At 37.2% G+C, this 25,071-nt stretch overlaps 1 protein-coding gene across 5 annotated transcripts in view; it reads left to right on the forward strand.

Annotated features, from left to right (window-relative positions):
* The window catches only part of LPGAT1 (lysophosphatidylglycerol acyltransferase 1), a 99,831-nt gene extending 75,119 nt beyond the window's left edge, over positions 1-24,712 (forward strand). For all 5 annotated transcript variants that reach the window (XM_074322430.2, XM_074322427.2, XM_074322426.2 and 2 more), the window contains 2 exons: positions 15,947-16,053; positions 18,501-24,712. In XM_074322430.2, coding sequence (XP_074178531.1) covers positions 15,947-16,053; positions 18,501-18,652 — 259 coding nt within the window. In that variant the 3' untranslated portion in view covers positions 18,653-24,712. The remainder of the gene's footprint in view (positions 1-15,946; positions 16,054-18,500) is intronic.
* The last annotated feature ends 359 nt before the right edge of the window (positions 24,713-25,071 follow it).

The raw sequence follows: 25,071 nt of genomic DNA on the forward strand, positions 1-25,071 counted from the left end.
TGTTAGATTAGCAGAGATTAAATTATGATTTAGAATCATACCCCAACTATTTAATACAATGTACAAATTGTGCTCAATTATTTATTTACACACACACACACCCTAGGGATCTTGGAACATGTTGAGGAGACACACTGTTCTTTTTTTCGTAGTAATTTAATGGAGATCATTCTCTAACCAATGTTAGGAAAAGGGAAGGACCTGTTCTCAGATGGGCAAGGGGGGGCAAATGAAAGGGCCAAGAGAAAACAGAAATGTCTTGGTGTCAGGATAGTTCTGAGTATTTGTAAGAAGCCTGTGAGAAAGGATGTGGGCCATGTCCTTAGCATCTCCCAGGATAAGACTCTGTCAGCCATAGATTGACTGGGTCTCCTCACATATTGTTGGAGGCCAGCAGGACACCCTGGGCCACCGAGAAAAAGAGATTGTTTTTAGCTGGTTTGTTTTTTCACTTTCTCAATTCCAAAATAATCTGTTTATTGCTTATCCTGGATTTTTACTGGCAGGAATAACACCATTAAAATAAAAATAAATTTAAACAAAATGGTACTCTTTATCCTTTTTTTTTTTTTTTTTTTTTTTGCTATTCTCAGAAAGATTGGTTTTTGTTCAGACTCTTCAATTGTTTGGTTATATTTTTAAAATTTTAAACAAGGATGAACTGTTTTTAATTACAATAAGAGATTTAAAATACAACATTAGAAATCATATATACACAAACATGAATAATATAAATGATTGGTTAGATCTTTATCTCCTTTAATGTGGGAGGTTGGCAAGAAAAACTGAATAGTATTAACTGCCTAAAGTGGGGAATGGGTACCCAGAAGGGTAAGAAAAGGTGATCTGGAAACTATAAGAAAAATAGTAGTTTGCTTAATGTTGGCTTACTTGTCTTCACCTATAGGCAGATTTTAAAAACTACTCATGAATGTTTTTTCCTGCAGTTAAGCATAATTTATCCAGAACATTACAACTAACCCATATGATGCAAGCCAATTTTGCTTCACATGATGTAGAAAGTATTTGCTTTCTTCTTAACCCCAGGTGACCTTTTAAAAAAATAATAAAGCAGTCCTCATTCTTAGAGAATTTAGCTGGAGTGATGACTTAGTCACTCTGCGTAGCTGGGCAGGTTAGTACTCTTGCTGGATTTTTCTGTATAATCTAGAGGCGCATACACATGAGTCAACAAGGCATTAGTTCGTTCTGCTCAGCATTCATTAGATCCCACTTCGAGTATTGCATATATTATAATTTCTCTATTTTAAAAGAAATAATACAGTTAGTAGAAGGTTATGAAAAGAGCTAATACAAACCCTAGAATACTTGTACCAATTAAAAGGCAGCCATGTTAGATCGAAGCAAAGCAAATTTGAGGTGGTAGTAATTTAATGAAACATAATTTTAAGAAAAACTCCAAGTTGAAATTACAAACATGTTAAGAAGTTTAACAATTCATAAGTATTAAATTTGCGATAAGTTTCTGTATATATGAAGTAACTTTGATCACATTTTAGGTAAATTTAGGTAAATTTCATGGAGGGCAGTAAATGTGATGCATCTTGGTGCCGGCTGAGAGCCACGGAATGTGCCCTCAATGGCTCGGGCACTCTGTTATTATGCTGTAGTGTTCCTAGCCATTGAAATTCACTTGGGAAACAATAAAATTGGCATAATTTATTTAACGTTAATCAGTGGTCGGGCTGTTTTTTATTTCCTTAATACGGTTCTTTTCTATTTTGGAAATTATTGCCAAGGCTACCAAGTAAATTCTGCTACCTATTCTGTACCTCATGGGAACGTACTGTGACAGGTGTTGGAGGTATTGGAGCCAGAAGGGCATTTTCCCTACAGAGTGGTGCCAGCCATACTGTATCAGTAACATTATGTGCTTAGAAAACAGTCTTTATTTAGATAGGAAAAGAATCATGTTCTAGATTTTAAGTTTCTGTACTGATGCTTAGGAAAAAGCATAAGAAGCAATAGTTTATTTTAGATGTTTAAAAAATTTTTTTTATTTTAATAGCAGTTTTCTACATTGTCAATTCACTTCTTACTTCTTAGGCTTATGTTGATTTTTAGGATTTCTGGAGCAGATGAACTCTAAATACACGTTACTATCTGCTGTGAAATACTTTCCTAAAATACTACATCAGTGAGAAAGTGAAAATTTGTGACATGGTTATATACTAGCTCCTATCTTACAAATAGGTAGTATTGTTATCTTGCAAAAGTCAAAGTTTTGGTGAAGTGTTTGGAGCTTTTTCCACAGAAAATTGGTGGTAAATGGTGATTAAGTACCCTGGCCACTTTACTAATTAAACCAAATGTACACGTAGCTCCTCAGGCGGCCCACCTGGGACCTTGATGGCCAGAGGTTGCCTGGGAATGCATCACTTGAGCACCAAAGGATATACTGATAAAGAAGTATTATAACTACAAAGCACCTTACAAGTATAAAGTACTATTATTAAGATATATAAAGTATGTATATTGTTGCTAAGTCCAGTATTAGTAAATTAGCATTCCATATTGATTGGCTATAAGCCACTTACTACTTTAAGAGAAAAGATGTCTTTTCTTACTCTTAACTTCCCAATATTATATATTGTTTAACTAGGGAAATATTTTTTATTGGTTTACATACAACTACATTATAGATCTTTTTCAAAAGTAAAGTTTGTTTTAAAAGAGAAACCAAAGGCTGAAGTCTGAGAAGCATTTGAAGGGAACAACTTTTTCCTCTCCCTCTCCTCTCTCCCCTTTATATTCCTGTCTGGAATATAAACTGGAAGGCAGTTTATTCCTGTTAATAAGTAATGGGCACAGTGTGCCACTATTAAGGAGTTAACAGGAATATTAAACATGAGTAGATTTTAATCATAGGGATACAGTGTTTATAAGGATAAAAGCAAAAGTAACTCCTGTCCGTAATATAAATGTCTGCTTTGCTCCAAATTAGGACAGTGAGTTAGAGAAGCTGATTGCCATGTGCAGAAGGAGCTTATATTTTCATTTTTCAAATCTTGAGAAAAGCTATAACCATAAATGTAATAGCATAGATAGATTACCAAAAGTAGAGGGGTTGCTGTCATGTCTAACTGATTGGAACTTTGGTTATGTTGGAGAAGTCATTCAATTAGAGTCTTTGGACAAGAGCTTATTTTCAAGTTTTTTTTTTGGGGGGGAAATTAATTCAGAAAAGGAATATTTAATATTTCTAAAGAAAATATGCTCACTAGTGAGAATGGATAAATGTTAACATTTTGACCTATTTGCCTCAGGACTTTTTTTTTTTTAATAAAAAAAACAAAGCATTTCTAATGAAGTTAACTTTCCATTGTTCCCCTTCCCAATTCCATAACCCTTCCTTCCTACTCTCAAAGCCAATACCATCATAAATTTGGTGTGTATCCTTCCTATTCTTATACTTTATTATACAGATACATCTATAATATACAACATTGTTTTGTATGTTTTAAAAAATGTGTATAACCATATATGGTGTATCATTTTGCAACATGTATTGTTCCACTGTATATTATTTTCTAGATTTTTTTTTACATTTATGACTCCCTTTTATTTGTTTGAGCTATTAACACTATTTAAATATTCTATTCCCATCATATGATTGTCACTCATTATCTATTCTTTCTCTTAATGTTTTCTTAGGCTTTTTGCTATTACAGTAAACAGTGTTGCAGAGAACAGTCCTATACCTGTTTCACTAAGCACATATTTGTAAGTGAGTTAAAGTAGCGTAGGCATGTGCCCAACAATGGAATTACTAGATCCTAGGTGTGAGCTTTCACCTTACTGGGTACTGTCAGATAGTTCTCAAAGTGGTTGTATCACATTGCAGTCTCATTAGCAGCATATAAGAGGTCACCTCTTCCTACATCTACATCAAAGTCAGTCACCTTTGATTTTTGTAAATCTGATTGGTTTGAAATGGCATATCACCATTTAAGCCTCAGGTGTCATATTTATGAAATAAATGTGATAATCCTACAACCTGATATTAAAATGCACTGCTATAAAACCTAATGTTAAGCTGAAGGTAGCATCTTTATCTAAAATTTCAGTCACTATTGGAAATCTTAATGATTTACTCATTGGTGTCCATCTGCCCTGTCTAGAATGTAACCTCCATCAGAGCAGATACCTCACCTGTCTTGTTCTCAATTATAATCCTAGGACAATGCTGGCATACAGTAGAAATGCAATACTTATTGAATGTGTGAATGCTGAAGTTCATGCTGTCTAGACAAGCACTGTTGAGTTATAGCAGCAATTAGCCACATGTCGCTGTTGAGCGCTTAAAATGGGGCCAGTCTGATTTGAGATGTTCTGTAAGTGTAAAATATACACTGGATTTCAGAGACTAGTAGGAAAAAGGAATGTAAAATATCTCATTAATTTTTGTTAATGACATGTTGAAATGATATTTTAGATATGGGGGGATTAAAAGATTTCATTTCTTTAATGCTATTAGAGAAATAGCAAGGCCAAGAAGCCCCATGATCTGCTGTCTGTAAGCTGGAGAACCAAGAAAGCCAGTGGTATAACTTAGTCTGAGTCCCAAGGTCTGAGAATGGGGGGGGAAGAAGGAGTGATGGTGTAAGAACCTGAGTCTGAAAGCCCAAGAACCAGGCACACCGGTGTCCTGGGGCAGGAGAAGATGGATGTCTCAGGTCAAGGAGGAAGCGGCTTTGCCCTTCTTCCACCTTTTTGTTCTATTCAGGTCCTTAATGGATTGGATGATGCCCACCGCATTGGTGAGGGTGATCTTTGCTCGGTCTACTGATTCCAGTGCTAATCTTCCAGAGACACCCTCACAGACACATCCAGAAATAATAATTTACCAGCGGTCTGGGCATCCCTTAGGCCAGTATAGTTAACACATAAAGTTAATCATCACAATGGTTGACATAGAAAACCCAAGAAACTGAGTTCACCATCTATTTATAGAGTTCAGCAATCTTAACATCAAACCATTACAGAAAAATCAGTGTTATCCCTGTATCGTGGCAATAAATTGAAAATGTAATTTTGAAACAATATTATTCTTAGAAGCGAGAAAACTATAAAGTACCTACCGATAAAAATTAACAAAAAATGTGTAAGACTTTTATGAATAAAAATATAAAACTTCACTGAAGAACATAAAAGACCTTGAATAAGTGGAAAGAGATGCTCTGTTCATAAAGGGAAAGACTCAAAATTTTAAAGATGTCAGTTCTCCCAAATTAATCTGTAAATTTGACGTAATTCCAATTACATTATATCCAGGAGAGTTTAGAATCAGAAGCCAGAAGAGTGGTTCTAGAGAAAAATGGTTCTAGAATTCACTTGAGAGAGTGATAATAAATGTATAGCTAAAACAGTTTTGAAGGTGAAGGAAACGGAGAAGCTCTTCCTACCAGATGTCAAGGCTTAGCGTATTTAAAACAGTATAGTATGTGGGCCAGGCCAGATCAATGGAAAGGTTAGAAAATCAAGATTTATTTGGCACTTGTGTATGATTGAGGAGGCATCACATAAGAGTGGGGGAAAGAATGAACTATTCAATAAATGAAATGGTTTGGGATCATTGATTCTACATATGAGGGAAAATTGAAATTTTACCCCTGACCATATTCTAAAATAAATTCTAAATGTTTTATCTTAACATCAATAATGAAACTCTAAAGTATTGGAAGACAATACAGGAGACTCTTAATGTCCCCACAGTAGGGTAGGCCTTCCCTATAAGACACAAAAATGATGTCATAAGTCATGAAGGAAAAATATAAATTTGACTGCATCAAAAAACTGGAGTATGCAAAAGAGACCATAAACAAAGTTAAGGTGTTTGAAATGCACATAACAAGGATTAATATTGCCTATATATGTAAAAAGTTTCTGCAGATCAATAATAATTTTTAAAACCCAATTGAAAATGGACGAAGGCTTCATTATTCATAGAAAACAAACTATATGAAAGGATAAGGCAAATGCAAAATAGGACAAAATAGTGTTTTTTGCTCATCAATATTAAGTATTGGTGAGGTACGTAGTAGAGAAAATAACACAAATTGGTTCAACTTGAAGAACAGTTTGACAGTATCGTAAATCCTGTACGACCTACGGTTCTACTTGGGACTACATATCCTTCAGAAGGACAGGGATAATTGTGCAGCATTTTTTGTCAGAGTAAAACATTGGAAACAACTTAAATAAATATCCATCAGTAGAGAAATGGCTAAATAAAATGTACCTTCTTCATACCAAGCAGAATTTTGTATCTGACCACCTGACATCTTCACTAGGATGTCAGAAAGTCATCTCAAAAACTAAACTGTGGATTTTCCTAAAAATCTATTCTCCTCAGAGCCTTTCCCCCTCTGATTATTGATGGCACCTTACATCTTGCCTGTTGCTCAGATCAGAAACCGTGGCGTCATCCTTGGCTCCTCTCTCTCTCATATCTCACATCAGGAAGTCGTTTTGGCTCTGTACGCAGATTTATATCCTGGATCTGACTTTCCCCTTGGCACTGTCCACCATCACCTCTCCCCAGCTCCTAGATCACTAACTTCCTAACTGGCCACCCTGTTTTTACCCGTGTCCCTCTTAGTGTCTATTTCCAACATAGTATCCAGAATGATCTTTTTAAAATCTAAGTGAGATTGTGTCACACTTAGGTGCAGAATCCCATAAGCGCTTTAGCCGTCTGAAAAAGCCAGGAGCCTCACGCTGGTGTCTCAGGCCCTGTCTGACCAGCTCCATCTGCCTGACCCCACCTCCTACTTCCCCTTACCCACTCCCTGGGCTGTAGTGGCCTGCTTGCTGTCCTTGAACGCTGTGCCAGGTATGTTCCTACTGCACTGTCTTTGTTCTAGCTGTTTCCTCTCCCTCAGAGAGTCTTCCCTTGGAATCTACTGTGCATGACAGTCAATTCCATATGATTTTCTAATTATATTTCTTATAGTTGGTAGTTATCAAGGTGATATTCAAAGCCTGTCCCATAGAGATAAAATAATGTCATTTCTGAGATACTAGAGTTAAGTTGTGAAAAACACAATAAGCAAGAAATCATGGACCGTATTTCATCAACTAAGATACATATTTTGGGGGCTGGCCTGGTGGCTCAGGCGATTGGAGCTCCGTGCTCCTAACTCCAAAGGCTGCTGCTTCGATTCCCGCATGGGCCAGTGTCCTCTCAACCACAAGGTTGCCGGTTCAACTCCCGCAAGGGATGGTGGGCTGCACCCCCTGCAACTAACAATAGCAACTGGACCTAGAGCTCAGCTGCGCCCTGCACAACTACAATTGAAAGGACAACAACTTGACTTGGAAAAAAATCCTGGAAGTATACACTGTTCCCAAATAAAGTCCTGTTCCTCTTCCCCAATAAAATCTTAAAAAAAAGATACATGTTTTTTTACATAGTAACATCTCTGTAATTAGGAGGCATTTTACAAGCAGTATAATAACGCATTAGTTATTATTTTATTGGATATTTAGCATGCAGCACCTCAAACAAACAAAAGCCCAAGAAGTAATGTTGCCTTTTTCCTCTCCTCTCCCAAAAAGGCTGCACTGTTGACTGCCTTATAATTGGTATTCAACTGTTAACAGTTAATGCCTCTGGGAAGGGATCTTATTTCTCATTGTGCTATTTGGGTTATTATTTTATTTTTTAATGATGTAAATGTATTCTTCAACTTAAAAAAAAGAAATTGAATTTTGGTTTAATAATTTGAATAATTACAACAAAAGCATTTTCATCAGATAGTTATAAGAATTTAATAGATTCACATTTAAAATGCATACCATTTAATAAACGTTAAATAGACTTCACCCCTTGAAATCAAGGATATTGAAACATTCAAATCATATAAATAGTCTAAGAGATTTTCATATTCTAGTGTTCTATCCATAATTTATTTTTTAAATTGATTTTTTATTAAAGTATGCTTGACATACAGTATTAGTTTCAGGTGTACAACATTGTGATTTGACATTGATATACCTTACGATGTGATCACCCCGATAAGTCTAGTAACCATCTGTCACCATACAAAGTTATTATGATATTATTGACTATTTTCCCTATGTTGTACTTTACATCCCCGTGGCTTATTTATAACTGGAAGTTTGAACCTCTTACTCCTCTTCACCTTTTTCATTCATTTCCCCCTCCCTTCTGACAACCATCAGTTTGTTCTTTGTATCAACAATGAGTCTTTCTGTTTTGTTTATTCGTTGGTTTTATTTTTTCAATTTCCACATATAGGTGAAATTACACAGTATTTTTCTCTGACTTATTTCACTTAGCATAATACTTTCTAGGTCCATCCATTTCTATCCATAATTTAAAAATGAGCTTTAAAGAGGCTTAAATTTCTATAATACTTTTTATGGTACAAAAGTTAGAATAAAATTAATATAGTAAAAATCACTTATTCAACATAATGGGGAGCAAGTTTCAGGTCACCTTTTCCCAGTAACTGTAAGTAAAGTGATTCACACCTAAGTGGTACACACTAATGGTACGTGTTTAGAAGTTTACCAGCCCAGCCCCACCCCCAAAATTACTCATCTGGGAATGAGGTCAGAAGACTGCTTACAAATTTTGAATGAAGTAAATAGATTGTAGCTTTTTTTATCCCTACCAGAAGGAAACTGTGTGCTATCTTTAGTTTTTCTTATGGTAGGGCTTTTCTCTACCGTTGTTTATAAGTATTGCTCATTTCACCCCTACTCCTGCTGCGTAATAATTCGCTGCTTTTTCCTGTTTGCTTTTCTTGTTTTCTGTTGCTTTACCTCTCTCTCTCTCTGTGTCCTAGCTTTTTTCTGGAAAAGGCTGGACATTTTAGTCATTCATCACTATTCAGAGCTTCCAGTTGGAAAATGGAAGGTTGCACATTAAATGTAATCTTCAAGTTTTTAGTTCTGCTTGGCTGTTTTTATTAATGTTCACCACCCACAAGTTCCTTTTTCTTCTCTGCACCAGCAGTTTTATTTCCCACTTCCCTTTAAGAAAATAAAACATTTTAGTTTGGCATCATTCAGGATGCTGGAAGCATGAAATAAGTGGTTTAATGGAGGTTGACTATATTGTGGAGTGAATTCTGTATTTCTGTAATGATGTTGAAGGTTTGAAAGCGGTGTCTCATCATTTTAAATAAGATAAAATCTCCATCCTCTAGTTAGACGATATGCTTAATTTCTTTTCAAGTATTTATCAGAAGTTAAACATGAAATTTTTTTTTTTACTGGAAACGAAGAGCCCTCTCCTCTCCCCACCTTGGCCCTCTGGGGTTCACCATGTCTTTTTCACTTTTAGATCCCTTCAAGGTCAAGCCCAATGACTGCCTTTGGTGTTCAAATAATACTTTTTGTTTTCTAATTTAGTTTTGTTGGGAATATTATGTCTCCCAAATACAAAAATTCTTGGAGTTTAAATTTTAATTGAATAATGGTTAAGCATAATTCTCACTGATAATAACTATTGAGAATTGAATTGAATCTGAGAAAATGGAAGGGTATTTTTGTCTAACCTTTCATTTAACATAAGATCATATATACATATACATATATATGTATGTGTGGATATGTACACGTATGTACACACACACACACACACACACACACACAATCTCTGAGAGACTGACAGATTATATAAATAGAGACTTTCTCCAGGATCCTGTTTCCTGGTCCTCTTTTTTCCTGTGGAGGTTGAGTTCATTATAGGAGAGCGCATAGAAGTGGCTCCTCTATAAATGGACCTGTAGCTCTGTCTTTTTTCCAAGTTCCAACCCCTCATTTAACTTCCTGTCCTCTACCTGGATGCTCTGTTGCTTCTTCAAACCTATTATTTCTAAAACTGGACTCGTTTTCCTTCGCACAAACTTGGTTCTTCTGGTTTTCCAGTTGTGGTTTATGTTAATCATTCTGCCCTCACCCAAAATGAAAAATTTGGAGTTCCTTTGATTCTTCTACTTTTTTATTTTATCCTATCTCTCAAATTTAACTGCCAGTTTCTATGAAAGATCCCTCTTTAATGTATGTGTCTATTCCCTTTTTTTTAATCTAAATGCCATAGCCTAGCTCAGGTCTCATTACCTCTTGCCTGAAGTATATTTGCTTATTGATTATTCCCTTTATTTCCCTACTTGAGTCTATCTTGTTTATTTTACTGTTATACTCCTCTTCCTGAAGCATAGTACCTGCCTTTTTCCTTTCCTTGTTTCTTTTCTCTCCCTCTCGCTCCCTCCCTTCTCCCTCTCTCTCTCTCTCTCTCTCTCTCTCATTATTTATAAACAATGGAACAACTGGCAAATTTTGAATGAAGTAAATAGATTGTAGATCAGATAATAGTATTGTATCAGTGTTAATTTCCTGATTTTGATTCTTGTACTATGATTATATAAGAAACTGTCCTTGCATTTGGAAAATACAGATGGAAGTATTTAGGGGACACAGTATCTGTAACATACTCCCACTTTGGATGAAAAATCATATATACACATCAGGAAAAAAAAAATATATATATATATATGGAGAGAAAGAATTATAAGATAAAGCAAATATGGGAAATTGATATTTGGGAAATCTGGTTGAAGCATATGTGTGAATTCTTTGTACTGTTTTTGTACTCTTTCTCTGAAATTATTTCAAAATAAAAAGTTTTGTCATTAGAGAGATAAGGAGAAATCTTCATACCTTCCCCTCAATTTTGCTGTGAACCTAAAAGTACTCTAAAAAAATAAAGTCTTAGTAAAAAATAAAAAGTCATTAGACTCATGGAAAGCATAACAGTGATTCTCTTAAGCAAATATACCAGTGTCATGTTTTGCTTACTGGATAAGTTTACTTCGGTTTATTCAACAAACATTTGTTAAGATTCTTACCATGTCTCAAAGGACGTAACACGAATAAACATATAATAGAAAAAATTTTGAGATCGGAACAATGTTATCTCATTGTTTATACGGTCAAGTGGCCTGTGGCTTTGCTGCAGCTTTGACTTTACAAGGATCAGGACTCACAGGGAAGGGATGGGATAATCACCCCTTTAAAGTCACTTTAAAGTCACTCAGAATTCTCCTGTGTGTCCCTGGGTTTGCTACCTTACAGCCTTGGTTTATGCCTGTATTAAAGCTGCTAAAAGTTTATATCTGAGTTGCTGAATTCTATTTTCAGTTAACTGAGTGGGGATTCTTTTAAACCTTCCTAGGGGACCCAGGGGGAAGCTATAATATTATATTTTAGTATGTTGAGGATGAGGCTTGAACCGCTAAACTCAAGACAATGGCTCAAAGCAAAACTTCCACAAATTGAATGCTGGAAGAAATTCTGATATGCTAAATTTGACAGTACCTGGTCTTGTCCATAAATCTATTTTGATGGCAAGTAGTTTCTGCATTTCTGAGTTATTCTTGTCACACTCACCCTGGTGGCGTCATTTAACTATGCCCATGGTATTGATGGCTGTCTGCAGTTGGCACCTCATAAAGTTTTACGCTGGCAGATGACTTTCAATTTAATTCAGTTCAGCAACTTGAGTTCCCACAAAGGAGCAAGCACTGATTTACACATTGGGTATGCAAAGATGAATATAGCACAGTCTGACAGAGCAAACAGACACGTAAGAAAAGTAATGGAACATACACTAGTAAGCACAGTTAGAAAGGACAGAAGTGGCACTGAGAAGGTACTAGGAAGGAGAAGGAGGAGGCCCAAAGCAGAAGAGGACACAGGTGTGAAAGGGCCACATCCTGTGTCCCTTCAGAGGAAGTCAGTGAGGAGGTCATTTTAAATCGGATGATCCAGAGCAGTGTATCAGTAAGATGATGAACAGCAAAAGAAAGTTTTCTGGGAAACAGGTATCTGAAGAGGGAAAAAATAGGGCTGTCATTTTTCATGTGAACCTTGTAGTACTTTGACTTTTGAAAACTACATACATATTGTTACTTTGTTAAATTTTTTTTCCCTTAAATCTTAAATTCTACTTACTCTTTTTGGCCAACTCAAGTGAAGCCTTTTTCATGCATTCTGTGCCGTAAGTAGACATGCACACCCCTTCATTTAAACCTACGCAGAAGTTCTTTAAAGTGCTTATACGACATTTACCATATTCTGGTTTTAGATTATTTGTTTACTTTTCATACCGCTCTACTGTATTATTAGATTTCTGAAAGCGGGAACTATTTGTCTCAAAACCTTCAGTGCTTATTAGTTCCTTACATGTAGTTGGAAAAATATAATTGCGGGTTTAACCTTGTTGTTTGTTAACTCACATTTTGGAGTCTCGGTGGCATGAAAATTCAAATGTTGTAACTTGAATCTATAGAGGTGCCAGCTGGTAAGCATTATTTTATGTATTTTTGTGAAAGTGTGGTTTATTAGAGCTCTAAAATCTGATTCTATGGATTTGGGTGGAATACTCTGGATTTAAGAGTACATTCTGGATTATGGAGAATAAGAATTTTTATTAGGAACTAGTTTCTCATTTGGATAGCTGTTGGTATTGGAAAGATTTATTTCTGTTGTTTATTTATTTATAGCCCAGAAGAACTCCTTTTATTTGATTCTAAGAGGACTGGTGTTCAGTGCATTTAATACTTGGCCATATTAGGGGATTAGTCATTTTAATATTTTAATCCCACGGTGACCAAACAATCAGAGTAATAGAAGTAGATTGCTTTTGAGGGAGCATTTGGTCTGCCCTCCTGGCTGTCTCCTAAGCAAGAGAATGCCTGGCTATTCTAAGCAGATGGTAGGGTAGGATTCTGTTAAAATAGCCCAGTCCCAGAGTCTTCCCCCACTTAAATCCATAGACTTCATCAACTCACCACGGTCCTTTCAGAGTTCAATTGATAAAACTAAACTTCCTCTGTTTAATTCAACCTTATTTTTATATCATTTTTCTCCTTATAAAGATGTTTTAAATACTATTTCAAGATATTCTTTAGCCCTATGACTCTTGCTAATTTATCCTTAGGTTGGTTAGGCCTGATTTTATATTTACAGAACTAGTACATTTTTTAGAGGTCAGTAGTGCAAATAATTCCCCCAAACCATTTGGCTGCTACCCAGTGTGGTAGAAGGGACTAGTTTAAAAAGTGCTACTTGTATTGCAAAACTGTGTTAAGACATATTAGATGATCTAAACGTACAAAGTAATTTGTAATGGCATTCACATTTTACCTAAATTGAAATAGCAATATAGGCCCCTTGGTAAAATGGCAAGTGGTAGGTACTGGCCAAAATGGAAAAATAATCTTAGACCTTACAAAAATAACAAGACAACTTCTCAAAAGACCTAGTGGATCAGATTCACATCTGCTGTCATGCGCTTCCAAAACCTCAGGAAAATAAACCCTGCTGAGGTTTTTAAAGTTGTAGACCATCAAGGACGGGAGAACAGTAGGAAAGACAATAACAACAAAACTTGGGAATTTGGAAAACAGAGCAGCAAATAATGTAACAGAACCCCAAGCCGGTTGTGGGGAAAGCCAAGAGTCAACCTTATTTATACCACAAAACCTCCCAAAAGACTGAAAAACCAACAGCATCAGTACCTGTGGAAGTGAGGCTGAAAGGTTTGCTGAACTTGGGAAGACTGGTTGAAATCTGTGTAAGGAGAGCTCAGATCCCCAGAACCCCTACCCTACGTCCCACAACTGGGTGATTATTCTTTCCCTACCTTGGCAAATACTGGAGAGGGAAGTGAGGCGCTCTGCACTCAGAAACACCAGGCACAGTTGGGGCAGATGATGAAAATATCCTATAATGAAAACAGGATGGCTAAGCTATGTAAGTGTGCTGAGACTCCCAGCCCTGACATCTCACTCTGCTTCCAGAAAGCTAGCAACCAGGCTTTTACTTCCTGGACAGAACATGAGAGGACCTTTCTCTGGAGAAATTGCTGAGTTCAAGTAGAAAGACCAACTTACGTGGCCCAGCCAGGCAGTCCTCAGTGAAGCTCACAGTCACCAAACTCCACTCATGTGCTGAGAGCTTTCAGTCCATAAAAAGCAACACTCAGGGAGCTCTTAGAAATTAAATATATGATTAAAAAAAAAAAAAAGAAAAACCTCAGTAAAAAGTTTAGAAATTAAATAAGAAATCTCCCAGAAAGGACAAGAGAAAAAGAGATGCAAGATAATGAATTCCAACCCTGAATCCAGCATCTAGTCAGATTGTCAGCCAGGTGTGAGGGCAGAAAGAAGGCATGGGCAGAAATGCAAGATTTCAAGTACCCTTTTCTCAAGAAAGTGCTGGAGGATGTGCTCCATCAAAATGCGGAGTAAATGCAGGAAGAGGAGTACACGAGATGTAAGAAACATGGGAGCCATTAGAGGGGTGCAGAGAATCACCAGGATGATAGCGAAGGGCCATCGCAGGATGAAAACCACAGGCAGCAAGTGCAGAATCTGGGTGAAATTTCTTCAGGAAGATGAAATCAAAGGAATGTCTGAATACCTGAGAATGCCTTGGGAAAAGATCTAGACCACGGGTCAATCTGGTCCACCGTCTGCTTTTTAAATACAATTTTATTTGACCACAGCTGTACCCTTTTATTTATACATGGTCCATGGCTGCTTTTGCACCACAAGCCAGAGTTGAATAGTTGCAACAGAGACCACGTAGCCTGCAAAGTCGAAGTCTTCTATCTGGCCCTTTAAGAAACAGTTTGCAGACTTGATCTAGAGAATTGATTCTAGACCCTTGGCCATGAGTTTGTGGTTGAATTAGTTATGTGTCCATAGAAAGCCATGCTCAATCCAGGGAGAACAGAAATTGGCAGGAAAGAAAAAGCCATGATTTACTACATGGCTTAGTTCTGAATATATTTCTATGATTATAATAATGGAAATGTCAAATATTGTGCTGATTAAAATGACCATGCAACTGCATTGGGAAGGCGGGAAGGATGTGCCTGTGTAGTGGGACTAAGAAGAGGAAAGAGCTTAATCCTCGTCTTCCATGGTGGGAAGTCATAGTAGATAAGCCCTAAAACTAAAGAAGAAGCATGGTGGTAAATACCGAGATAATTGACTAAATGAGGTAAAAATCAGTTCCTTTGGAGAGGGAGAAATGAAGAGCAGAGGAACAGGGACTGCTATTTTTCATACAAACAAACCTTTTCTAGACTTTTTAACCATGTACCTTTATAACTTTGATGAAGGGAAAAAATAAAGAAAACCCCCCCACAAAATTGGAAAACAAAGAAGAAAAATTCTTTCTCAAGGTCAACAAATATGCTGTCCTTACTCATGCTGCCCTTTCCTGTTCTTTCCTCCAGTGGATATTTATCACTAATTACTCCAGTCTGTTTATTGTCTATTGAGTCAGGACAGAGTTACAGAATATTCAGATCATGTTCCATCAACCACTCCCAATCAGTAAGAGTTGGCTTTGTTCATGAAACCAAAATCAATGACGTAATTAGCAAAAAAGGCACCAGTTTATGGGGATCCTATCTAGTTCACAGACTTTCCCAGCAAAAGAGCATTATTTGGCCTAGCATTTGACTGTTGTAATTCAGTGTCCTAAAGTAGCTGCCTTCTAAAACGTCATCTGTTCTAAAGACCACTCCTACTTAACCCACAAACATGCGAAGACAGTTATTTCTCAATAATTATTCATACATATAGGATAATCTCATAGTATGTTTCCAGCATCTAGCACTGGACCGAACATGAACAGGCTAGTCAATGTTTAAATGAGTGAATGAATGAATGAACCCAGTTATGTAATCAACAACAATTGAAAAAACAAAAACCCAAGGTAACTTAAGCTGAAGAAACCAACCCATGTGAAAGCAAAAGGGGATTCCATAACTTTCTTCAGCTTTTCGGTCACCACAGCTAAATTGTGGTTCTGAATGATTTTGACTTCTGAGTTAAAGTAGTTTTTTGCCCTTTTTTTTCCTAACTCTTAATAGGATCTTTCCAATCAAAGATGTTCCCCTGGAGACGGATGACCTTTCTGATTGGCTCTATCAACGTTTTATTGAAAAAGAGGATCTCTTATCGCATTTTTATGAAACAGGTACACAATATTTTATCACATACCTTCCTGAAGTTACTGATAGTTCCAAAGATATACTTTGGGGGAGATAACCATTTTTTCTTTTTGATTCTTCAGATACCCTAAAGGAATTGAAGTATTTCTATATTTTAAAATTTCAGCTTAGAACTTTCATAAAGACAAATTTATATTAAATTTATTCAGCCAGTGTGCAAAGATTGAATGATGAGTAAAACGTTGGACAATGGATCTAATTCAAGAGAGTACACAGTCTGCCAAAGATTGCAATCATACGTATACAATTATATGGGCTGTTTTATGAAATAGCAAGTAACCTTCATGTTTTGGCATTATACTTGGTTGTTGAAGTAATACCGTCGTCTAGGAGTCATTTGAGATCACTTGTAACTGCCTTTTTATATGCTTATGTTTTCTTTACATATAGGGATAAAGTTCACTTTTTAGTCTTCACAGGTACAACCTTATACTTTTCTCCTTGGTAGAAAAAAGTGTATTTCCCCTAAGGTCCCTTTTCCATACTTAACATTTTCTATGTACTATGAAAACTACGGTGCAGTAAAAAAAAGACATAGCACGGAGAGGAGGAAGAGGAAGAAAGCAGGTTAAGAAAAAAAGGAAATTAGCATTTGTAGAACCCCAAGCACTACCAAAGTGCTTTCACAAATAGTGACCTGTAGACCTATTTTTTAGAGGTTACGCTACTACCATAGGGAAAAAAGAAAGTAAAGAGAAAGTTCTCCCAGGTCTGAGGATAACCAGGTAATTTTAGATTAACAGAAGGTGCTGTTTTCTTCCCACTGAGGATGTTTTTTCAGACATAATTAAATTTCATGTTAAACCAGACTGTCAAAGGCCTGATGTTGAGCAAAGACTGATGCTGTGAATTCCCTGTAGTGCTTTTGTTTTTGTGCTCAGGATTGGTTCGCTTTGCCCTCAACAGGATTCCTTCCTGGTCTTAACTTGTTGACTCTGGGGCTGTGGAGTAGTGCATATTATTACATGACAGGAGCTGGACACTGCGTGTGTCTTTAGAATTCCTCGTAAGACTCATTGAATAAGGTGTGCCTCTCCACATGTGCAATCCTTGGTCTTACTCTTGAATTTTCCTGAAAGATAAGACAGGATGTACATGTAAGAAGGCATGAGGCGATTAAGAAACTACCCTGTTTCCCAAAAAAAATAAGACCTAGCCAGACAATCAACTCTAATGCGTCTTTTGGAGCAAAAGTTAATAATAAGACCCGGTACTGTATTGTATTATATTGTATTGTATTGTATTGTATTGTATTGTATTGTATTATGTTATATATCATATTATATTTATCATATATTTATCATATTATATTTATTATATTATATGACCCGGTCTTATAGTAAAATAAGATTGCAAAAAACGCATTAGAGCTGATTGTCTGGCTAGGTCTTATTTTCGGGGAAACAGGGTAACAAGATTTCTCTTTCAGTCTCAATCTCTTGCTTTATGATATTTGGCCTCAATTGTAGCAGCAATAATGGAAGCTTCTTTTTAAAAAGGAAAGTATTTGCATAACAGACCTTGAAACTTTAAAAGTGTTCTCTGTAAATTGCTTGTGAGAAGCAAATCCCCCTCCTGAATCAGCTTAGGGTAGGGGATTATCAGCAAGGACACAGGACTATTTGAAATGCTGCAGTGTTATCAAGATGACCTTAGGTAATATTGCCCTGAAGTGGGCCAGCTTTCCTACCAGAAATCTGTTTACTTTGAGTTTCCTTTTTGTTATTAAGGAAACGCATTTGTTTTTATTATTAAGGAAATTTATTATTCCTTTTTATTATTAAGATATATTTCATAAATCATTGCCTTTTGAAAATATCAGTGATTTACAACCACTTTTTTGTGGCAAAGACAATTAACTTGTAAGTAGAGGAATTAGTATAAGTTATGGTCTTTTGCGAAGTATTTAATACCAATTTTGCACATCTTGTGTCCTGGCCACTGTGGAAATCTCTAAGGATACAGTGGGAAACAGACCATCCAGAGTTCCTGCTCGCATGCAGTTTATATTCCATCGGGAGACAATCTGTAGAAAAAAAAAAAAAAAAAAGATAGATCCGGGATCATTACAGGTTGTAGAAAGTGCTGAGAAGGAAGTGAACATGGAGATGAGAGTGACTGACGGGGAGGCAGGTGCTATTGTTTCTGATGCTGGAAGAGTGCACATGCCCCTGCCATTCACTGGCGTGCAGAAGGAGCGCCACAGGCAGAGAGAACAGAAGTAAACGCTCAGAGACAGGAAAGGGCTCAGCACTTTGAAAATTGTGTTTCAAAGATCTCTATTCAAGATCAATGGGAAGTCAGAGAAGATGCTCCAAAAAACAAAAACTCTAGTCAAAGTAATATTCAACTTTTGCTCCAGGAGACTTATCACCACAATAAAGCAAAGTAATATTTCTGTCTTGTCTTTTAGGGGCTTTTCCACCTCCCAAGGGCCACAAGGAAGCCGTTTCCAGGGAGATGACCCTCAGCAACATGTGGATCTTTCTCATACAGTCTTTTGCATTTTTGTCAGGCTACATGTGGTACAACATCATTCAGTATTTTTACCATTGCCTGTTTTAGGAATTGACTTGGACTCATCAAGGTCACCATAGGAGTTCAGACTTTCATGAGTGTGCATTATTTTACATGTGCAAATCAGAATATAAAAAGGAAAAAAAAAAGGAAATTCCATGGATGGATTAATGTTTATCCCCCTTTGGGATATTTTAAAACTCTGCTAAAATGAAGATCAGTAATATAATGACCTGCTAATATGTTTTAAGGACTTTTCATGTTTTAAAAAGATACATTCTAGCACACATTTAAGCAAACATCACATTTGGAGGAGGGGAAATCATAAAATCATCCTAGAAGACTGAGAGAAATTCTGTTGCCACCAGACATACTTGATACCCTAGTTCAAGCTAAGAAAGCTGTATTCGTCCTCTTAGCTAGTAGTCTCTGTTAGGGCAGTGCTGTGGGGCACCCTCCTTTCCGCCAGCTCTTGCTGCGTTACTGGTAACCTGGAGCGGGGCTGCTCAGCATCTTCTGAAGAACTGTGTCCCTGTCATTTGCGGTGGCTCGTCAGTCCTCAACAACTCAGTGTCACGCGTGCTCTGGGGGGGAAAGCAATGTCCAGTGGACACATCCCGGTACTAGAATGCGCTCTTTAAAAAGGCTAGCTCAGTCTGACACAGTGTTTACAGGCACTCGTGCTTTCCCTTGTATGAGGGCGTCACTTGCCTTCTTTTGTATAGAAGGCATATTGTAGATTGATAATTGTCTTTTACAAAATGCACTTTGATCAGATGCATCTATAGCAAAGGATTAGTAGCATAGCCTGAGAACAAATGTGAGCATAATCAGTGAGAAGCCGTCTTGTCTGCGTGTTTATCTGTTTTGCAGATGCTCTGCAGCGCCTCCCCGAACTGGGGCCACAGTGAGGTGAGGCTTCCGTCTGGCTCAGAGGCTTTTTTTTTTTTTGGCATATTAGCACCAATGCATTTGGGGATGGTTGAAATAAATTAATGAGAAACATTTAAATGATTAAGGTGAAATAGGCTAGTTTATTAGAAAAATAAGAGCTACAGCCAGACACTGGCTTAAAACGGTGACAGGTTCTCACATGGCACCCCCAGAACCTGTCACATCAAGGAGCTGCCCATGTCAGAGCGGTGTGACCAGGAGTGATACCATCACACAAGGCTTTCCAGTCTCTTCCAGTTGCTTTTGAAGAGGACAAAGTCAAGTGTCTGTTTCTAGAAAACACATTGTTTTTTTGTTTGTTTGTTTTTTTGTATTTGTCACTGTTCATGCGATTTACCTCACAGTAGAACCAAACTCTTCTCAAAAAGTGCCAGCACCACATCAGCCCATCATGGGCGCGCCAGTGCTGAGAAAGGGCGTGGGCTGTGGTTTGGGACTGGAAGACTCGTACGATCCTAGGAAGTCAGTTTTCTGTGACATGAGCACTGTAGAATCCCCTGTTGTGGCTAATCATACAAATGACAATTTTGAGAAGTAGGCCGGAAAATAAAAGTAAAGGCTGATGTTTTCTGTTTTTCAATAAACCAAAAAAAACTGAGAAGATGTGAATTTTCTCCCAGTGACGTGGGAAGGGAAAGCAACACCAAATAAAAGACACAGCAGCTTCATCTTTACGTTAACTCAGCGCACGTATGAAAGAGAAGGATGTGTTAACTGGGATACCTCACTGATTATACGACTACTGGGGAAACGCAGAGGACAGTGTTACTGTGTTTGGTCTGGTCATGGTTGTTATAAGATGCCTTTTTTTTTTCTTTCAATCTAAGCATTTCATTGTGTGTTTTACAGTGGCAGTGAGTAGGTGAAACCAATCTCAATTGAGAGGTACGGGTGACAATAGGAAGCCAAGTAGAAGCTTAAAGGTAGCCTCTGTTTGAGGCCCAGCAAATTCTACTAGGTTACAAGGTGAACTGAAGTTGTTCATTTGAGAGATGAGTCAGCCGCCGGGGGAATAAGGTATAAGTTGCTCACTGTCAAACATGACGTGCGCAGTTCTAGCTATTAGACTGTTTCCTCATTGCTAAGCAAGCACAGGTAGAGTGGCCAGTCCCGTCTGTCTCTCTGTCACACACACACATACCACACGCATACATGCCTACACGGATATGGTTTAAGGCCACTTTTGTCATCACTGTGCCCCAAAGGAACATGATACTGTTTCATGTACTGTACACATTAAGCGAACTATTCTATAAGATGCTTTACTTTTCAAGCTCAGTCATTTCAACAGGCTAGTGACAAATACCAATAGATATGTGAGTTAATTTTTGAAAGTAGGTCTGTGAGCTGTCAGTAGATGTGTGTTTGATCTGCCCTCTCCCTCTTTGATTCTTTATCAACATGTTTTCTCTCTTCTGTCAGCAAACTGCTTGTTTGAGAGTATCGCTCATGCTTTCCTAGTGGTAACTGGAGTTCTGCTTGCGCTAGGAAATGTGAAGAGAGAATCAGTGTTCTTGAATGGCAATCAGGGAAGCAGCAATATACCACTATACAGAACTGAATAAAAAATCCTAATTTGTACTGTCTTTGCAAAGTGAGACGAAAAGAGTTTTAGCAAATATACATTTTGTCTAGGGGAAAGAAAATAACACTGTGCCAGTTTTATACCAGTAGCTTGCAGAATCTCAGCACTTCTTGGTCTCAGCTGATATGCCTGGATTCCCATAGCAGACAGGGTTGCGAACTCCCTGCTGGGTCCTGGTCTCAGCGAGTCACAGTGATGGAGCCACTGCTTGGCCTCAGGCAGGCGCAGTGATTCCAGAAGTGACCACCTCAGCAGTTCAGAAACCATTATTGGGGTTGAAATATACAGATATTGTGGAGAAACCCAAACGCCAATGGAAGTTAAAGACAAACTACAGAATGGAAATGATGTTTTGGGTGGGCAAAAAAACTAGTTGAGAATCTAAATAGTAGATTTAAAAAAAAAAAAAAAAAAGGTTAGCTGTGAATTTAAATCTGTTATCTGTCATATCTTAATATGACAACCAACCCTTAATTTTCCACAGTAAAGGAACTAGAGATTACTGGATAATTGTTCCACTAATATGTCATAGTAAGCCAAAACCTAATTGTATTTAGGAGTTTGAATTGTTCTCATCAAACTTTTCTTTCCTAGGGATAATTTTTAAAATGATTGAGTTGTTTCTTAGTTTCTCTTGCCTATATATTTGTGACTGTGTTAATGAGTAGTGAAAAGATTTGGAAAGAGCTTCAGGAGAAGGAATCACAAAAGCCTAAATAATGAATAGGCTACAAAAGGAATCCCTAAATAATCAAGAGTTGGCGGGTGTTGCGATTGTTCTGAAATGTTCTTATGCAAATGAAGTGTTAAATCACCAAATGTAAACCTCAGAACATCATGCTGTGTTCATATCGTTTGGATCCATGTTAAGAATGCCTTTTCATTCTGTACTCTTGTTACTTGTGGATTTGTCTTAGTAACGTTTTTTGACAATCACTTCCCTAAAGACTCTTCTGAACTAGTGGGACCTGGTTATAGTCATAGAACATAGTCTTTAATCATGGATAGTCTTCTTGGATTCTTTTTATATTTAAGAAAATTTTATTTGTGCTGCTGCATAGGAAGAGTTAGTTATTTTCTTCATTACGCAGGACTTTACTCCAGAGTTACCATTACGAGCGTACCAGCTCTGGTCCACCAAGGATGGATAAAAATGGTTAGTCTTACATTTTGCCATGTAGTGCTGTGAACCTTGCTTCTGGTAACATGAAAGGTAAAGTCAAAGGAGCACTGAGCAGCAGGTATATTGACTCATTTGATGATGGGGTAAAGACTAATATGTTTGGGACCAAAACCACCTAACTTGGACATTGCTAGATCACAAAGGGGCTAGGTATTCTCTGGAGCGGTCCCTAGTTGGTGCTTTATTGTGATCGTTTTGCATTGAGCCCCAACAATTAGGAACTGGACCCTGGGACTGAGCTGAGGGTGCTGAACTGTTGGGGGAGGGTGACTGTGGCCATACGGAAGATAAAATATGGGTTTTTCTGCAAAATTTCCATTTGAGGATTTTTACATTTAGTATTTTTTTAAAACAGTTTAAACAACAAAAAAAAACCTACGTATTCTCGTTGCAAAGTATGCACACATATTTTGAATGGCTTTATTTTTATTGTGTAAAACTGTTGAACACGGCTGTGATGCACACATCTTTACATGTAAGGAGTCTATGCATTTTACAGTAACTTTTGTTACGTTGGGTAATGAAACAGTTATACATTGAACTGCCATTATTTTAAGTGCTTTCATTTTTCTTTACAGTTATCACACAATTGTATTTATTTTATAGAGATGGATTTTGTTTTCCTGATGCCATAATGTTTACTTGGGCATGGTGACCTGTCTTTCTTTCTTTGTGTATCTGCATGTTGTAATGTATGATAAGAATGAATGTAAAGGCTGTGGCAACTGTAATTTTTGTAAAGGGCTGGTCACACGTGGATCTGGTTTATGAATGCACTGGGATTATTTTAGTAACCAGATCACCTTTTCAGAAATTGAGATGTGAACACCAAAAGAAGCATTTTCTCAACAAAAAATTAATAGCTGGTTCTATTTTTTTTAACCTAGAAAAAAATAAAGTTGATTTTTTTCAAGTAAAGTGCTTTTAATTCTTAGTAGTGGGGATGGGGTGTTTGTGTTTTACTGGAGCTATTTTGGCATTGGCATTTGTAGACGTGTACTTAGAACTCACCATGGCAGGTGGATGCTGAGGGCAAACTGAAAAATCAAATGAAAAAACATTGTTCCTCCTTTGGTTTTAAACTATCCCCCCCCCCCCCCCCCTTATTCTTCTCATCTAGTGGTACACTGGTAAATGTTGCTGCTCTCCTGGAAAAAAAAGTTATGTATACAGGCATACATAAGTTTGTTATAAATTTTGCTGATAGCAAGGATGTATAGCAAGTGATAATAAAATATACTTTATTATAAATTCTGTATAGCCAATTGATTCTCCCAGGACGCTTTAACTGATTTTTGCTGAACTCTTGTAGCCAACCTTTGACTGCAACTCAACCATGATTTGAAAACTGGAATTACACCCTAATCCTGAAATTTCTCAAATTTATTGTCATTCAATCTGATATGTGATCTACTGTTAAATTATTTGTTAGCCTTGTACAAATTATACTCATTAAAGTGAACCACTTTTAGCTTCAGCACCAATTGTAAACTTACATAATTGATTTTTAATAACAGTCAATTAACAACTGGCAAAATTCGAAAACTTAAACAATCAGCTCTCTTGAGCTGGTAGGAGCTGTCTCCAGCACACCACTGCCCTGTTCTGTATTTGGGGATTTTTAATTGTTGGTGTTGAATAAACTTTTCACAATGAATCACTCACTCCCTGCTCTCAGGAAATTCCTATCGCTGACCCTGGCAGAGGCTTTAAAGGGTGAGAAGGCATTAACATCAGTCCACAGAGCATGCTTTTGATTTGAAGAATTTGACGAAAGCCAAGTTTTCCTGGAGTGCATGGAAAGCTTGCATATTTCTAAAGTTGGCTCTATGCTTTCATTTCTCAAAGTAAATGGACACAGGCGTCTCTAAGATTTTGTTTTGAGCATTTAAGACATTTATTGTTTCGATATTTGTAGAATGTTTGATCCCACTGAAGATTTTTAAATGCATTAAAATATCTTACACAATCTACCAAATAAGTTAAATAGTTACAGTTCAGTCTACCTCTTCTGTTTTCTATGTGGGTTTAGGCTGCTGTTTTTGGTGAGGTTATACATTTTTTCCCCCTAGGAGTGGTTTCTGTAGAAGACGAGGAACAAACTGGGGGAAGGGCCTGAAAGCAAATTTGAAGCACTCAGAGATCTATTGTTGACCAGCCCTATTCCTTATAAGTTGGGGAGAAAAAAAAAGCCATTGTTTATAATTTCCACTTAATATGAAAATGTTTGTTTTAAAAATGTTTCCTCCTGCTGGAAAACAATGTATTTTTAAAGGGAAAAAAAATTCCTCTTTCGGCTATAAGAAAAAGTCAGCTGTATGAGCAGGTGTGACCATAGCATAACATGCTGATATGATATAAATCAATAAATTTTTACCTCTCAGGACTTGGATAACCTTTTTCTTACCTCTTAAAGGCTTGAGAAACATTAAATATTAATAATCCAGATTCAAATGGAACATTGGGAGGAGGGTTGGCTAACCGCTGAAAGGAGACAGGCTTCTTTCATAATCAAAATACTCTGAATTGGGTATGATTAAATCCATTTTACAAAGGAAGAAATTGGAGTAATGCTTTTTTGCTCGAATGCAGGAGCCTATCACAGCCTCTTCCTCAGTTTTCCCCTGCAGAGTTTCTGTTGCCTCATCTTGGAATACTATCTGCCTTTTAGGTGGGTGACCCACTCTAGAGATGGTGGTAAAGTTCCCGCTGTTTACTTACGTCAGGCAAGAGAACATGAGCCAT

The sequence above is a fragment of the Rhinolophus sinicus genome, chromosome 11 (genome assembly GCF_057876585.1).
Source record: "Rhinolophus sinicus isolate RSI-liver-muscle chromosome 11, RSI-T2T, whole genome shotgun sequence".
NCBI classification, from domain to species: Eukaryota; Metazoa; Chordata; class Mammalia; order Chiroptera; family Rhinolophidae; genus Rhinolophus; species Rhinolophus sinicus.